At 42.7% G+C, this 17,959-nt stretch overlaps 1 protein-coding gene across 4 annotated transcripts in view; it reads left to right on the top strand.

Annotated features, from left to right (window-relative positions):
- LOC111966229 (nuclear receptor coactivator 3) overlaps window positions 1-17,959 on the top strand; it is a 114,829-nt gene that overhangs the window by 75,104 nt on the left and 21,766 nt on the right. For all 4 annotated transcript variants that reach the window (XM_023990703.2, XM_023990704.2, XM_023990705.2 and 1 more), the window contains 2 exons: window positions 11,039-11,146; window positions 11,986-12,146. In XM_023990703.2, the coding sequence (XP_023846471.1) occupies window positions 11,058-11,146; window positions 11,986-12,146 (250 nt within the window). In that variant the 5' untranslated portion in view covers window positions 11,039-11,057. The remainder of the gene's footprint in view (window positions 1-11,038; window positions 11,147-11,985; window positions 12,147-17,959) is intronic.

Below are 17,959 nucleotides of genomic sequence, written 5' to 3' on the forward strand. Positions count from 1 at the left end.
AAATAATGAAAGAGCAGCAGTAAAATAACAATAGCAAGGCTATATATAGGGGTTACCTGTACAGAGTCAATGTGCGGGGGCACCGGTTAGTCAAGGTAATATAAACATGTGGGTAGAGTTATTAAAGTGACTTATGCATAGATAATAACAGAGAGTAGCAATGCAAGTAGTCTAGGTAGCCATTTCATTAGATGTTCAGTAGTCTTATGGCTTGGGGGTATAAGCCTCTTGGACCTAGACTTGGCGCTCCAGTACCGTTTGCCATGCGGTAGCAGAAAGAACAGTCTATGACTAGGTTGGCTGGAGTCTTTGACAATTTTTAGGGACTTCCTCTGACACCGCCTGGTATAGAGGTCCTGGATAGCAGGAAGCTAGGCCCCGGTGATGTACTGTGCCGTACACACTACCCTCTGTAGTGCCTTGCGGTTGGATGCCGAGCAGGTCCCATACCAGACAGTGATGCAACCCATCAGGATGCGCTCGATGGTGCAGCTGTAGAACCTTTTGAGGATCTGAGGACCCATGCCAAATCTTTTCAGTCTCCTGAGGGGGAATAGGTTTGGTCGTCCCCACTTCACGACTGTCTTGGTGTGCTTGGACCATGTTAGTTTGTTGGTGATGTGGATGCCAAGGAACTTGAAGCTCTCAACCTGCTCCACTACAGCCCGGTCGATGAGAATGGGGTGTGCTCGGTCCTCCTTTTCCTGTAGTCCACGATCATCTCCTTTGTCTTGATCACAGGGAGAGGTTGTTGTCCTTGCACCACACGGTCAGGTCTCTGACCTCCTCCCTATAGGCTGTCTCATCGTTGTCGGTGATCAGGCCTACCACTGTTGTGTCATCAGCAAACTTAATGATGGTGTTGGAGTCGTGCCTGGCCGTGTGAACAGGGAGTACAAGAGGGGACTGAGCACGCACCCCTGCRTTGAGGATCAGTGTGGCGGATGTGTTGTTACCTACCCTTACCACCTGGGGGCAGCCCGTCAGGAAGTCCAGGATCCAGTTGCAGAGGGAGGTGTTATGCCCAGGGTCCCTAGCTTAGTGCTTTGAGTGCACTATGGTGTTGAACGCTGAGCTGTAGTCAATGAATAGCATTCTCACATAGGTGTTCCTTTTGTTCAGGTGGGAAAGGGCATTGTGGAGTGCAATAGAGATTGCATCATCTGTGGATCTGTTGGTGCGGTATGCAAATTGGAGTGGGTCTAGGGTTTCTGGGATAATGGTGTTGATGTGAGCCATGACCAGCCTTTCAAAGCATTTCATGGCTACAGACGAAGTGCTACGGTCGGTAGTCATTTAGGCAGGTTACCTTAGTGTTCTTGGGCACAGGGACTATTGTCGTCTGCTTGAAACATGTTGGTATTACAGACTCAGACAGGGAGAGGTTGAAAATGTCAGTGAAGACACTTGCCAGTTGGTCAGCGCATGCTCGGAGYACATGTCCTGGTAATCTGTCTGGCCCTGCGGCATTGTGAATGTTGACCTGTTTAAAGGTCTTACTCACATCGGCTACAGAGAGCGTGATCACACAGTCGTCCGGAACAGCTGATGCTCTCATGCTTGTTTCAGTGTTACTTGCCTCGAAGCGAGTATAGAAGATATTTAGCTCCATGGAACCATGGAATTGGCACATCGAAAATCTCCTTCCAACTATTTTGCAACCTGTATGACGCAGCTGTTATTTTTTTTGTCCTTAAATTAAACTGGTATGCTTTATTATTTATCACAATTTTCTTTACCCAATTTTGGTCTTTAATGCAGGGATGATAGACAAGTTCCTTACCTTCTCCCCTTTCCACTTGCCTCCTCAATATTTGTGGTAATGCTACAATCAGATGGCTGTAATTTTGGATAGARCAAACATTTCCATATATTTCTGTTAGCTGCATGTATGACAACTCCACCAGTCCTATTTATGATATCATTTACAAAGATGATCCTTTTTCTTTTTTATTCCAAAAATATTTTTATATCAATAAGTATATTTGAGTTTAACCATAATATTTCTTATAATATTTGTTCTCTCTTTTCTGGTGGATTAAACTGAAATTGCAACCAGCTTTCTGTTGCTTGTTTTTAAAATAGGGATATTTTTGAGATTATTTCATTTTTATGTAACTGAAAGTGAGAGGTTGTAATCTGAATGAAGGGAAAAGGGCCATTCTTGAACACCGGGTGAGCCATTATTACTAATCTGCTAGAGAACCAGATCAGATTTAAGCATAGTTTTTGTATGACTGAAGCCTTTAGTGAGAGGTCCAATGCTTTAATATTTCATTTCTGCCCTCTGAATTCATATTCATTATATAACTGGGTCGGTTTAATTTTGTCTGGCTTGCCGTTCCAAATAAAGTGGAATATTTTTTGTTCACATAATAAAATAAAAAAACAAGTCGTTAGGTGTAGGCAGGGCCATAAGTAAATAGGTCAACTGGGATATGACTAAATAATTAATCAGGGTGATTTTTCCACAAATAGATAGGTGTTATCTGATTTGGCAAACTTTCTATAAAATTTGTTGCAGTGAGATCCTTTCTTCCAGGATATGAATACCGAGTTTGTCCACTTCACTTTCGGGCCATTTTATTGGTAAACTACACAGGAATGTAAACATTTTTTTTTTTTTAGAGATCCAATACTTAATATGGTGCACTTATCGTGATTTGGTTTTAATCCAGAGAGGTTAGAAACATTTTCTAGATCCTTGATGAGGCTGTGCAGGGATCCAAWTTGCGGATTTAAAATAAAAAATGAATCATCAGCGTACAAGGTCACATTTGTTTTTAAACCTTGGATTTATAGCCCCTTGACACTATTGTTGGATCTGATTTTAATAGCTAACATTTCGATGGCCATAATAAATATCTTGTTTTACTCCTCTTTCTGAGAAGTAGACGTTATTTGCTATTTTACACCTTGGGTTACTGTACATAACTTTAACCCATTGTATAAGAGATTCTCCAAAATTAAAATAGTACAGACATTTATATATAAATTCAAGTTGTACTTTATCAAAGGCCTTTTCGAAGTCAGCTATGAATAACAGGCCTGGTTTCCCAGATTTTTCATAGTGTTTTATTGTTTCGAATACTTGTTTAAATTGTTTCCCATACTTGTTTAAATTATCTGGAATTGTGAACCAGTGAATTATAAGTGAAATAATCTGTCTGTWAACAATTGTTGGAAGAATTACTGTGTGTGTATGCACAAAGTAGATGTCCTAACCGACTTGCCAAAACTATAGTTTGTTAACAAGAAATGTGTGGAGTGGTTGAAAAACGAGTTTTAATGACTCCAACCTAAGTGTATGTAAACTTCTGACTTCAACTGTGTATATATATATATATTTATTATTATTATTATATATTTTTKCTTCACATTTTCAACCAGTACATTGATATTTTCCAATGGAGCTATACATTTGGGTGAGTATTTTCTCTCGCCCGAGTAGCCTCGTTTCGCTGCCAAAAATAAAATGAAACCATCTAGTGAAATAACAACAAAATGTCAAATACAGGTAGCCTAGTCAAATAATTAACATCCAGTCACATTAACCGTTACTCTCTTGCGGGAATTCCACTAACGGTCCGTATGTAGCCAAACGTAGCTGCTGCTCATGTTGGTATCTGTACTGATGGAGCAAAAGCCATGACAGGGAGACATGGTAGAGTGGATACTCGCATGCAAGCAGTTGCTCCCGACGCCACTTGGGTACACTGCAGCATCAACCAAGAGGCTCTTGCTGCCAAGGGAATGCCTGACAGTTTGAAAGACGTTTTGGACACTACAGTGAAAATGGTTAACTTTGTTAAAGCAAGGCCTCTGAACTCTCGTGTATTTTCTGCACTATGCAATGATATGGGCAGCGACCATGTAATGCTTTTACAACATACWGAAGTGCGCTGGTTATCAAGGGGCAAAGTATTGACACATTTTTTTAAATTGAGAGTTCAGCTTAAAGTGTTCTTTGCTGACTATAATTTTCACTTGTCTGACCGCTTGCATGATGACGAGTTTCTGACACGACTGGCCTATCTGGGGGATGTTTTTTCTCGCCTGAATGATCTGAATCTAGGATTACAGGGACTCTCTGCAACTATATTCTATGTGCTGGACAAAATTGAGGCTATGATTAAGAAGCTCTTCTCTGTCTACATTAACAAGGACAACACACAGGTCTTTCCATCATTGTCTGATTTTATGTGTGCAAATGAACTCAAGTTTACGGACAATGTCAAATGTGATACAGTGAAGCACCTGAGTGAGTTAGGTGCGCAATTACGCAGGTACTTTCCTGAAAATGATGACACAAACAACTGGATTCGTTATCCCTTCCATGCCCTGCCTCCAGTCCACTTACCGATATCTGAACAAGAGAGCAGTTCTGTGAAGATGGAATTTAATCAGAAGCCACTGCCAGATTTCTGGATTGGGCTGCGCTCAGAGTATCCTGCCTTGGCAAATCGCGCTGTTAAGACACGGATACCCTTTGCAACCATGTATCTATGTGAGATTGGATTCTCAGCCCTCACTAGCATGAATACTAAATACAGGCACAGACTGTGTTTTGAAAATAATTTAAGACTGAGACTCTCTCCAATACAACCAAACATTGCAGAGTTATGTGCATCATTTTGTATCCAAGATGGCGTAGCAGTGCAGACGTTGTTTGCCTTTCTCCTGTGTACATTTTGTATTTTTCATCTTTTTTGTATATATTTCAATATATTTTCAATCTCTTTTTCCATTTTTAAATTAAATATACCTTCCGGTAACCCGCCTCACTCAATGTTATACGGATCTGCTATTTTTAGACCTTTGCCGGACGTCGGAGCAGACGCTTCTACTAACCCTGGCCTGCTGACTTTTTATTTTTTATTTTTTTACTCCGTGTCTCCCGCTTGCTAGCGTAGTAAAGACTACCTAGCAGCTTCCCTGTTTCATCTATTGCTGTTCACTGGACCCTATGATCACTTGGCTACATAGCTGATGTCTGCTGGACTGTTCATTAATCACGGTACTCCATATTGTTTATTTTTGTTTATCTGTTGGCCCCAGCCTCGAACTTAGGCCCTGTGTGTAGTTAACTGACCCTCTCTGCCCATTCATCGCCATTTTACCTGTTGTTATTGTCTTAGCTGATTAGCTGTTGTTGTCTTACCCGTTGTTGTCTTAGCTAACTCTCCCAATCAACACCTGTGATTGCTTTATGCCTCGCTTTATGTCTCTTTCTAATGTCAATATGCCTTGTATACTGTTGTTTAGGATAGTTCTCATTGTTTTAATTCACTGCAGAGCCCCTAGTCCCACTCAACATGCCTCAGATACCTCTTTTGTCCCACCTCCCACACATGCGGTGACCTCACCCATTGAGACCAGCATGTCCAGAGATACAACCTCTCTTATCATCACCCAGTGCCTGGTCTTGCCTCCGCTGTACCCGTGCCCTACCATACCCCTGTCTGTATATTATGCCTTGAATCTATCCTACCACGGCCAGAAATCTGCTCCTTTTATTCTCTGTCCCTAACGCACTAGACGACCAGTTTTGATTGCCTTTCACCGTACCCCGATCCTACTCCTCCTCTGTTCCTCGGGTGATGTGGAGGTTAACCCAGGCCCTGCGTGTCCCCAGGCGCTCTCATTTGTTGACTTCTGTAACCGTAAAAGCCTTGGTTTCATGCATGTTAACATCAGAAGCCTCCTCCCTAAGTTTGTTTTACTCACTGCTTTAGCACACTCCGCCAACCCTGATGTCCTTGCCGTGTCTGAATCCTGGCTTAGGAAGGCCACCAAAAATTTAGATTTCCATCCCCAACTACAACATTTTCTGTCAAGATAGAACTGCCAAAGGGGGAGGAGTTGCAGAAAAAAAATTGTCGACCTCCACAAGTCTGGTTCATCCTTGGGAGCAATTTCCAAACGCCTGAAGGTACCACGTTCATCTGTACAAACAATAGTACGCAAGTATAAACACCATGGGACGACGCAGCCATCATACCGCTCAGGAACGCGTTCTGTCTCCTAGAGATGAGCGTACTTTGGTGCAAAAAGTGCAAATCAATCCCAGAACAACAGCAAAGGACATTGTGAAGATGCTGGAGGAAACAACGAGTTCTATATCGACATAACCTGAAATGCCGCTCAGCAAGGAAGAAGCCACTGCTCCAAAACCGCCATAAAAAAGCCAGACTACAGTTTGCAACTGCACATGGGGACAAAGATTGTACTTTTTGGAGAAATGTCCTCTGATCTGATGAAACAAAAATAGAACTGTTTGGCCATAATGACCATAGTTATGGGGGAGGCTTGCAAGCCGAAGAACACCACCCAACCATGAAGCACATGGGTGGCAGCATCATGTTGTGGGGGTGCTTTTCTGCAGGAGTACCTGGTGCACTTCACAAAATGGATGGCATCATGAGGAAGAAAAATGATGTGGATATATTGAAGCAACATCTCAAGACATCAGTTAGGAAGTTAAAGCTTGGTCGCAAATGGGTCTTCCAAATGGACAATGACCCCAAGCATTCTTCCAAAGTTGTGGCAAATGGCTTAAGGACAACAAAGTCAAGGTATTGGAGTGGCCATCATAAAGCCCTGACCTCAATCCTATAGAAAATTTGTGGGCAGAACTGAAAAAGTGTGTGCGAGCAAGGAGGCCTACAAACCTGACTCAGGTACACCAGCTCTGTCAGGAGGAATGGGCCAAAATTCGCCCAACTTATTGTGGGAAGCTTGTTGAAGGCTACCCGAAACGTTTGACCCAAGTTAAACAATTTAAAGGCAATGCTACCAAATACTAATTGAGTGTATGTAAACTTCTGACCCGCTGGGAATGTGATGAAAGAAATGAAAGCTGAAATAAATCATTCTCTCTACTATTATTCTGACATTTCACATTCTTAAAATAAAGTGGTGATCACAACTGACCTAAAACAGAGAATTCTTCCTAAGATTAAATGTCAGGAATTGTGAAAAACGGAGTTTAAATGTATTTGGCATAGGTGTATGTAAACTTCCGACTTCAACTGTATCTTCAGAGTTCGTTCTGTTAGGTGACCTAAACTGGGATATGCTTAATACCCCGGCAATCCTACAATCTAAGCTAGATGCTCTCAATCTCAGACAAATTATCAAGGAACCCACCAGGTACAACCCTAAATCCGTAAACATGGGCACCCTCATAGATATTATCCTGACCAACTTGCCCTCCAAATACACCTCTGCTGTTTTCAATCARGATCTCAGYGATCACTGCCTCATTGCCTGCATCAGCTATGGGTCCACGGTCAAACGACCACCCCTAAAACACTTCCGCGAGCAGGCCTTTCTAATCGACCTGGCCCGGGTATCCTGGAAGGATATTGACCTCATCCCGTCAGTAGAGGATGCCTGGTAGTTCTTTAAAAGTAATTTCCTCACCATCTTAAATAAGCATGCCCCTTTCAAAAAATGTGGAACTAAGAACAGATATAGCCCTTGGTTCACTCCAGACTTGACTGCCCTCGACCAGCACAAAAATATCCTGTTGCGGACTGCACTAGCATCGAATAGTCCCCGCGATATGCAACTTTTCAGGGAAGTCAGGAACCAATACACTCAGTCAGTTAGGAAAGCACAGGCTAGCTATTTCAAGCAGAAATGGCCAAGACTCTCTGGTCTTGGCCATTGTGGAGAGGTTGGAGTGTTTGATTGAGTGTGTGGACAGGTGTCTTTTATACAGGTAACGAGTTCAAACAGGTGCAGTTAATACAGGTAATGASTGGAGAACAGGAGGGCTTCTTAAAGAAAAACGAACAGGTCTGTGAGAGCCGGAATTCTTACTGGTTGGTAGGTGATCAAATACTTATGTCATGCAATAAAATGCAAATGATTTACTTAAAAATCATACAATGTGATTTTCTGGATTTTTGTTTTAGATTCCGTCTCTCACAGTTGAAGTGTACCTATGATAAAAATTACAGACCTCTAGATGCTTTGTAAGTAGGAAAACCTGCAAAATCGGCAGTGTTTCAAATACTTGTTCTCCCCACTGTATATAAATACTATAAAAATAAAAATAAATGATACAAATTATTATTTTATTGTGTTTAGATTTTTGGGGGGGGCAAACGGAAGTGGGCAGAATATTAATTTAAAAAACTGAGTTTAACCTTGAACTCTCATGTGGGAGACCTCCCGGCCCACATGCCAGTAACTACAGTAGGAGGATGTGGAACGGATGAACGACAGACAGAGGAAATATGGAGGGAGGCTCACTCGGAGAGAGAGGTGGACGACAACTTCATCAACGTTTACTTACACTCATTGTAGCTCTCTGGAGTCGTGGCCTGTTTCTCCCAAAATCGTCCACCCCTTCCCATCCCACCCTCTCTTCCCCCCTGTACCATACCCATTAACCCCCACAGCCCCCCTGCTTCCCAGTGTGCCACCAGGCCCCAGTGTCTTTGGTGTGTAATTGACTTTACTCCCTGCACTGCTCTGGAAGAGCGGGTGGATGGCTGGCTCACGCCACACTGGAGGTGACCCATTTCCCTGGGGCATTCAGCAGCCCTCCTAATCAGTCATCCTCTGGGGCCGCCTCATTCACTGCAATTAGAACGCTGGAGCCATCTCTCTCTCCCCCTTTCTCTCTCTCGGTCTCTTTCTCTCTCTCTTTGAGAACTCTATCAATAGGCAGGCATGCAGGCAGGCAGGCATGATCAGGATTGGTGGAAGAGGGCTTCAGTGAAACCCTTCCTTTAGCTCTAGTTCTAAGCGCCTCCTCTGAGCTCTCCACCGCCTCTCTTTAATCCCTCCCCCTTTCCTCTCCACCTCCCAGACAGACAGACAGACAGATAGGAAAGCAGGTAGGAGAAGGGAAGGATTGACAGGGATGGATAGATTGAAGGAAACACGTATGGGAGGGAGGGAGGGAKGGAGAGAGAGGAAGAGATCGAGGGAGGGACTGAGTGAGCGTCTTCTAAACAAAGCTGCTTGTGAAATCCTCTAGAGTGAAACCTTTTTTTGCACATAATCACGTGTTTCCCTACATACAGAGCTACAGTATGATGCTTCCCAATTAAGGTCAATGTTGTTGTCTGGAGTGGAAACCAATATAGTACTGAGGGAGGAGCATCACACCACCTTCCAGCATCATGGAGCTCCATTGGCTGCTTTTTCATTTGATTGATTTCACATTTAGATATATTAATTTAGGTCAGAGATGGGCAACTGGCTGGTTGGGTGGTTGTGGCCCGCAAGGTGCGATTTCGAAATTTGGTTGTACATCATCAGTTTTTCTCTTATGTCAGTCGCTGATAGTCACTCAATTAGCCCATGTCAGCTAAAATGTTTTAGATGGGTAAGTTAGTTTAGCGGCCCGCTATCTAAACTTGTAGTCGGCTTAATCATGGAATTACCGACCCGGGGGGGCCCCCATTGATTTTGTTTGTCACTCTCACTCAGATATCATATTTAAAACTGGAAGAAATGTCTCTCCACCCTATGACAAAATGTGTAGAATTGCAGGAAATGAACATCAACAAAAATATGTCTCTCCGCTGTCAAGAGGGGGTTTGCTCAAATGTTTGGCTGGCAAGGTGGGCGGGTATGGATGTGGGTACGCAGACCCGCAAGCCACTGCGGCCCCTAATTATGAGTTCAGCCATTTTTTTGTGGCCTCCACCCCATCAAAGTTGCCCATCCCTGACTTAGGTGATGTTGTCAGACCAGCAGGCATGATCGAATGAATAGGCAGGGTAGAACGTCTGTTCGCAAGCCATTTTAGTGGGCTATCTTTAGAACGTTGCCGTGCACTATTTGGCACAGCTGGGATGACGTGGCAATGAACGCACTCTTTTTGTCACGCCAATCGAATGTCCTTGAAATGATTGGAATTGAAATCCAAGTGATTGATAAACATTACTCCGAGGGAATATTACAAAAAATATCTGTAAAACAAATGGATAGAATTATAGAATGGAAACACTGTTGCTTTGCCTCTGGTGGCTTGCTTTTCTATTCAGTAGAGGCGTCATGCATGTCGGTCAGAGGGTAACCATGCAATCAATGGAATAAAAATGATGCTCTTGCTGGGAAGGTTAAGAAGGGCACTGGAGTGTGGTTCTCCTCCTGATCGTGCACTGCATCCTTCCTTTTCTTCTCTCGCTCTCTCTCTCTCCTCCATCTCCCTTCCACGCCTTCTCTCACTCTCTTCCCGCTCTCCCTCTTGCTGCCTCCCCTTCACTACACGTTTCCCTCCCCCTCTCTCCTCTCCTCTGTTTCCACTGCTTGGGACTCCCTAAAAACACACCACTTCGACACAAGTGACTTTTCGTAGCCTTAACCTAATTCTCCTGACCTGCTGTATCGGAGCGGTGTGCTTTTAGGTGATCGCCACTGATCTCACTCTCTATCCTCTTGCTCTCATCCTACCCCGCCCATGTCCCCTCCCTTTCTCTGTCTCTTTCCCTCCCTCCTACCTTTCTCCAGCGTCACTGGTAAATAAATGGACCAATCAGCGTGGACTTCATGCTGCCAGCTTCTCCTTTCCTCACTTCTCTCCCTCCCCCTCCCCGCCCCTCTCCACCTTAGACAGCCTACATTCCTGTAGACCGAGTGAGATGCATTGTAGGAGACAGACTGCTGTCTAACAGGGTTAGTCGTGCAGCGTGTCTAACTGTCAGAGACACTGCTAATCCGTGTGTGTCTGCGTGTGTGCGCGAGGTCATACACACACTCTACCCTGAGAGGAGGAGGCAGACGATGCAATATAGATTTTTCATATTGTGCCAATAGTGTGATTTGCATAAAATAAGCTTAAGAGTACCCTTGAGGTTGGATAATTAGCATAAAGCTTCTCCTTCGCGTCTGTGTGTGTCTCCCTCTGAGTTTGACTATTATCCACAGCCATAAGGATAGATGTGTTTATATATGGAGGTTTCCACACCTTCTCGTTTCTTCCCCACCCAGTTACATTAATAACATCTTATTGACCGTCCCTCCCATTATCTGACCTGTGGCTAAGCGTGTGTGTTTGTTCTGTCCCTGTCAGGTGCTGATATGTGTACACGATGAGCGGACTGGGGGACAACTCCATGGAGCCTCTGAGCTCGGAAAACCGAAAACGCAAGCTCTCCACCTGCGACACGCCCAGTCTGGGGTGAGTAGGGGGCTGGCGTGAGGCCATGGGATGGGGGGATTTGGGGATTTTCTTCTTTATTTATGTTGTTTTTTTAAACATACAAGTGCAAATCTATTTTGTCAAGTCAGATACATTTTTGTTCGTACATTTTATGAATCAACTTCCAATTTTACATTAAAACAGGGTGAAGTCTTTTTAATGTAGCCGACTGTAAGTCAACCCTGGCTTCTGAATCTGGAGATCTCTAGTAGCTGTAATCACTTACATTAAAGGTATCTAGTCTACACTACGGTTTGAACCAGTTTACAACCGGTTTCACAATATTTGACCATTTTGATTATTGGCTGGGATATTGGCTGGGATATTGAGCTCAACATTGACCTGTTGGAAATCGGTTTCTTTTTAAATACTCTGAAAATGCATCCTCAAAGTCAAGACAGGTAGACTGTATGTATGTATGTATGTATGTATGTATGTATGTATGTATGTATGTATGTATGTATGTATGTATGTATGTATGTATGTATGAGAGAATTAATGCATACATTCATACCTGAACTAGAGAATGGTGGTTATGCGGAATGAGCCACATGCCCCAGAATGCTATATTGTAAATAACACAAAGACTGCTCAGATTCGCTAACCATGGACATGTAACAACAAGTTATTTGGAAATAGGCCAACTTCCTTGAAACRTTTTGCAATGGAAAACAAAAACAAGTATTTCTTATTGGACAGTTTCAGTTAGCCCCTCCCTGTTTCAGTCCATTTTCTTGTGTTTGTTTTATCAGGGTTGTATTCAATGGTAAATAATATTGGTGAATACCGGTAGTAAAACACAGTGTCACCCCCTGTAGGTGTGAGCGAAGGCGGCGGGAGCAGGAGAGTAAATACATTGAGGAGCTGGCCGAACTGATCTCTGCCAATCTCAGTGACATCGACAGCTTCAACGTCAAGCCAGACAAGTGTGCTATCCTCAAGGAGACTGTGCGCCAGATCAGACAGATCAAGGAGCAGGGTGAGTAGACACACACACACACACACACACACTGCAGTGGTGGCTAACCCATTAGTAATGTCTATCACTTTCAAATCAAATCACATTTTATTTGTCACATGCGTGTACACCTTACAGTAAAATGCTTACTTACAAGCCCTTAACCAACAATGCAACAACAAAAAAAAAGTAAAAAAATACAAATAATTAAAGAGCAGCAGTGAAATAACAGTAGCGAGGCTWTATACAGGGGGTACCGGTACAGAGTCAATGTGCGGGGGCACAGGTTAGTCGAGGTAATTGAGGTAATATTTTTGTAATTTTGTTTTAAAAAATTGGATCCCCATTAGCTAATGCCATAACGCTAGCTAATCTTCCTGGGGTCCATCACCAATTATCAAGAAATTACAAACAACCACTATCRAGACTTCACAAACATTCAACAAGTAGACAATACAGATAATTAAAATACCTGACAGGAAACACATTTATCATTCAGTTGATACTTTCTATTTCCTGTCCAGTCATATGGTCTATCACATTAGAYGTTCTTTTATTTGTTTCTTGAAGGTGGATTTACTTTTTGCCTGAGAAATATGGATTGGTAAAAAGTTCCATTCAGCTATAGCTCGATATAAAACTGTAGATTTAAGGCAATTTGTCCTTGGCTTGAGTTGTTTTAGCTGCCCTGAATTTGCCTGTCTGGTTTGGTGGTTATGCGTGTTGCTAGTATGTACTAATTGGACTGAAAAATACTGTGGTTTTTCGAAAAATATAACATTCCTAAAGAAAATCAGAAKACTAGATAGTAATTTGTTTTTAACGTGAAACCATGAGAGATTCTGATGCATTTTAATAATATTCATTTGTTTAGAGCAATGAAGAGATAATCTGGCAGCCCTGTTTTGAGCCATTTGGAGCTTTTTTATATCTTTCTTTGCTGCAGATGACCGTATAACTGGACAGTACTCTAAGTGTGATAGGACCAGGGATTGAATCACCTGATTCAGAGTGCTAGATGTTACATACTCTGAACATTTTCTTGTAACAGCAATTCCTTTACCCATCTTAATAACAATATTATCTATGTGTTTTGACCATGATAAAGCTGCGTCCAACATGACGCCTAGTATTATTTTATTTTTTTCACTTGCTCTATATGTATTCAATTCATCGACAAATTCAATTGGGAGTCATCAGCAAGCATATATCTTGAACCAAATACAATACATTTAGTTTTAGAAATGTTCAACACCAATTTGTTCATATCAACCCACTCAGACACCATTCTTAGTTCACTGATCAGTACATCTGTTAGCTCATTACATTCTGATGCTGCACTATACATTGTAGTCATCAGCATACATGACCACTCTTGCTTTGTTCATTACTGAAGGTAAAACATTAGTAAAGATAGAGTAGAGCAGTGGGCCTAGGCAGCTTCCTTGAGGAACACCACAATGTATATCTTTACTATTTGAAAAGCTACCATTAAGGAACACGTTTTGCCTTCTCCTGGATAGATAGCTTTCCATCCAGGATAGAGCTGCATCCTTAAAACCATAACATTTGAATTTTCCTAGTAACAGTTCCTGATMAATTACATCAAAAGCAGCACTGAAATCCAGCAACACTGCACCAACTAACTTCCTATCATCCATACTCTTTAACCAATCATCTGTCATTTGTGCTAAGGCCGTACTCGTAGAATGCCCTTCTTTATATGCATACTGGAAACGCGTTATCAGACCATTACATGAGAAATAATCCTTGATTTGTACAGATACWTTTTTTTCCAATAATTTACTTAACACTGGCAGCAAGCTTATATGACGACTATTAGGACCAGTGAATGCAGATTTTTTTATCCTTAGGTAGTGGAATAACCTTTGACTCTTTCCAGACTTCTGGGCACACCCCCATACATCAAGCACTTATTAAAAATATGAGAGATTGGTGTAGATGTTTGGTTAGCTGTAACTCTTAGGTATTTTGGCGTCTAGATGATCTGTACCAGGTGACTTGTCATCCGACAGAGACAACAGCATCCTTTCTACCTCTTCTTCTTCTACTTGATGACATTTGAACCTGCATTGCCTCTCCTTCATGATACAATCTTTTATAAGGATATATGACATGGAGACATCACTTGGAATCAAAGCATTCCTCAACTTGTCCACTTTGCCTGTAAAATATTCATTAAAGTAGTTTGCGATGTCGTGTGGTTTTGTAATAAATATACCCTCCGATTCAACAAAAGAGGCAGACATGTTTGAATTCCTACCCATAATAGTGTTCAACGTTCTCCACAGTTTTTTCCCATCACCCTTTACTTCGTCAATTTTGTGCTGATAGAATCCCTTCTTCTTTCCTTTGTTTAGCTTGGTCACAAGATTTCTTAATTTACAATAACTTTGCTTATCAAAAAAAGTACCGGATTTATCTGCTACTTTTTTGGCATCATAAAGTTGAAATATTACATTTCTCAGCTCATCATCAATCCATGGGGCACCATTTGACCTCACAGTGCATTTTCTTAAAGGGGCGTGCTTATCAACTATACTCAGAAATAATTTCATAAACAAATTTAGTGGCATTTCAGGATCATCCATACTACACACTTCTAACCATTGCACATTCTTAATCTTATCCACAAATGATTCCTGATTGAACCCTCTGTACGTGTAGGTATAGTTAAAGTCACTATGCATAGATAATAAACAGAGAGTAGCAGCAGCGTAAAAGGGTGGGGGGGGGACAATGCAAATAGTCTGGGTAGCCATTTGATTAGGTGTTCTGGAGTCTTATGGCTTGGGGGTAGAAGCTGTTAACCTTTCTGGTGCAGGCGTTCCGCTAGCGACCCACCTCGACAACAYCYGGTGAAATTGCAGAGCGCCAAATTCAAAATACAGAAATAGTCATAATAAACATTCATAAAAATACAAGTGTTATACATCGGCTTAAAGATTAACTTCTTGTTAATCCATCCGCTTTGTCAGATTTCATAAAGGCTTTACGGCGAAAGCATACCATACAATTATCTGAGGACAGCACCCCGCTTACAAAAGCATACAAACATTTTCCAACCAAGTAGAGGAGTCACGAAAGTCAGAAATAGCGATAAAATTAATCACTTACCATTGAAGATCTTCATCTGGTTGCAGTCACAAGAGTCCCAGCTACACAATAAATGTTTGTTTGATAAAGTCCCTCTTTATATCCCAAAAACTCTGTTTTGTTGGCGCGTTTTGTTCAGTAATCCACTGGCTCAAAGGCATTTACATTTACATTACATTTAAGTCATTTAGCTGACGCTCTTATCCAGAGCGACTTACAAATTGGAAAGTTCATACATATTCATCCTGGTCCCCCCGTGGGGAATGAACCCACAACCCTGGCGTTGCAAGCGCCATGCTCTACCAACTGAGCCACACGGGACCAAGGCGGGACCGGGACCAAGGGACCAAGGCGGTCAAAACATGCATACGAATACTTCCTAATAGTACCGGTAAAGTTCGTAGAAACATGTCAAACGATGTTTATAATTTATCCTCAGGTTGTCAATTGCCTAAATTATCGATAATATTTCAACCGGACAATAGCGTATTCAATAGAAAGGAAAAACAACGAAGGGCGYRCACWCGGTCACGTGCACAAACCAGCACTGCATGATTCTACAGTCCACTGACAGAAAGGTCTCATTCTTCTTCATTTTTCAGAAAACAAGCCTGAAACAATGTCTAAAGACTGTTGACATCTAGTGAAAGCCATAGGAACTGCAATCTGGGTCCTAACCTATTAGATACTCTATAGGCATTCAATTGAAAATACCCACATCAAAACAAAATCCTCACATTTTTGCCTGCCATATCAGTTCTGTTATACTCACAGACATTATTTGAACAGTTTTGGAAATTTAGAGTGTTTTCTATCAAAATCTACTGATTGTATACATATCCTAGCTTCTGGGCCTGAGTAACAGGCAGTTTACTTTGGGCACGCTTCTCATCCAGACGTCGAAATACTGCCCCCAAGCCATAAGAAGTTTTAAGAAGCCTTTTGGACCTAGACTTGGCGCTCCAGCACCGCTTGCTGTGCGGTAGCAGAGAGAACAGTCTATGACTAGGGAGGGCCTTCCTCTGACACCGCCTGGTATAGAGGTCCTGGATGGCAGGAAGCTTGGCCCCGGTGACTACCCTTTGTAGTCACTTGCGGTCGGAGGCCGAGCAGTTGCCATACCAGGCAGTGATGCAACCAGTCAGGATGCTCTCGATGGTGCAGCTGTAGAACTTTTTGAGGATCTGAGGACCCGTGCCAAATCTTTTCAGTCTCCTGAGGGGGAATAGGCTTTGTCACCCCCTCTTCACGACTGTCTTGCTGTGTTTGGACTTTCACTGACTACACAGTACCACTGCTAGACATGGCTATCTCAGAACCAGTACTGTGGCTATGTCAGAAATGGCACCATATTCCCTATGTAGTGTACTGCTTTTGGTCAGCGCATGTGGACTGGACTAATACTAAAACCATCACCACTACTTCTATCATGTCACCTGAAATCTGTGGCTCCCAATGTTGTGAGTGCATGTAAAGCCTTTGGAGTGTTGTTGGCCTTGATGGTAGCCTTGCAGATGTGAACATTGCACTGGAGTAGCACTGGAGTAGCACTGGAGTAGCACTGGAGTAGCACTGGAAAGCCAGCTGGGCTATGAGGGAGGCAGTAAGAGCTGATAGTGTAGAGCAAGTCTGTAAGAGGGCTGGAGCCCTGGCTGTGTCTCTCCCCCAGAGCAGCTGGGCCTGAGGAGTGGAAAGGAAAGGAAATGAAAGGAGAGGGGAGGGGAGGGGAGGGAAGAGACAGAGGGAGAAGCTCAATTGCATACTCCTCGCGTCCTCTCTCCTCTCCTCGCCTCCTTTTCAAAACCCATTGGATGAGAAAGCCAGAGGTCCCTTCCCTCTGACCTTCTCCTCCAATGGGTTTCGAGAAGGATGCGAGGAGAGAGGACGTGAGGAGTATTCAATTGAGTCTCCCTAGAGAGCTGTACAGATCTCACACACGTGTCTCTCTCCCAGGGCCCAGGTGCACTGAGCCACAGAGCATCCATCACTCATACATCTCCCACTTTATTTCACAGCCTTCGCTGTTGGTGTTTGTTTGGGGGAACTTTGGCACGGCATTATGTGCATGTCATTGGCTGTGTCTGTCTCTATGTGTATGACAGCAACTGTGGTTGTGTAACTGTTGTTACAGGTAATAAAAGTGAACTGCTCAGTCTCAGTTATAATTCTCTATTGTACTGCATAATAGGCCGTCCTTGTAAATAAGAATTTCTTAGCTGACTTTCCTAGTTAAATAAAGGTTAAATAAAAAAATAAAAAACATTTCATAAGTCGCATACCTCCACTGCACTACTTTGACAAGCATCAGTAGGGATTAAGAAGTGAGTATACGCAATGCCCACTGAAAAACAAGTGTTTATACCTGCGTATACCCTCCACTACACCACTGGCCCTTTGTGTTTTACAAAAAGTGCACTCTACATGAGTGCAGTGGTATTACGGTTGCTGTCCTTTCAGAATCACCAACCTGTCACACACTGAAGACCTATAGGTTCACCACTGTACTAACCTGTCTCACACTGAAGCACTGAAGACCTATAGGTTCACCACTGTACTAACCTGTCACACACTGAAGACCTATAGGTTCACCACTGTAACTAACCTGTCTCACACTGAAGGCCTATAGGTTCACCACTGTACTAACCTGTCACACACTGAAGGCCTATAGGTTCACTACTGTACTAACCTGTCACACACTGAAGACCGTATAGGTTCCA

The sequence above is a fragment of the Salvelinus sp. IW2-2015 genome, linkage group LG7, assembly GCF_002910315.2.
Source record: "Salvelinus sp. IW2-2015 linkage group LG7, ASM291031v2, whole genome shotgun sequence".
Classification (NCBI taxonomy): Eukaryota; Metazoa; Chordata; class Actinopteri; order Salmoniformes; family Salmonidae; genus Salvelinus; species Salvelinus sp. IW2-2015.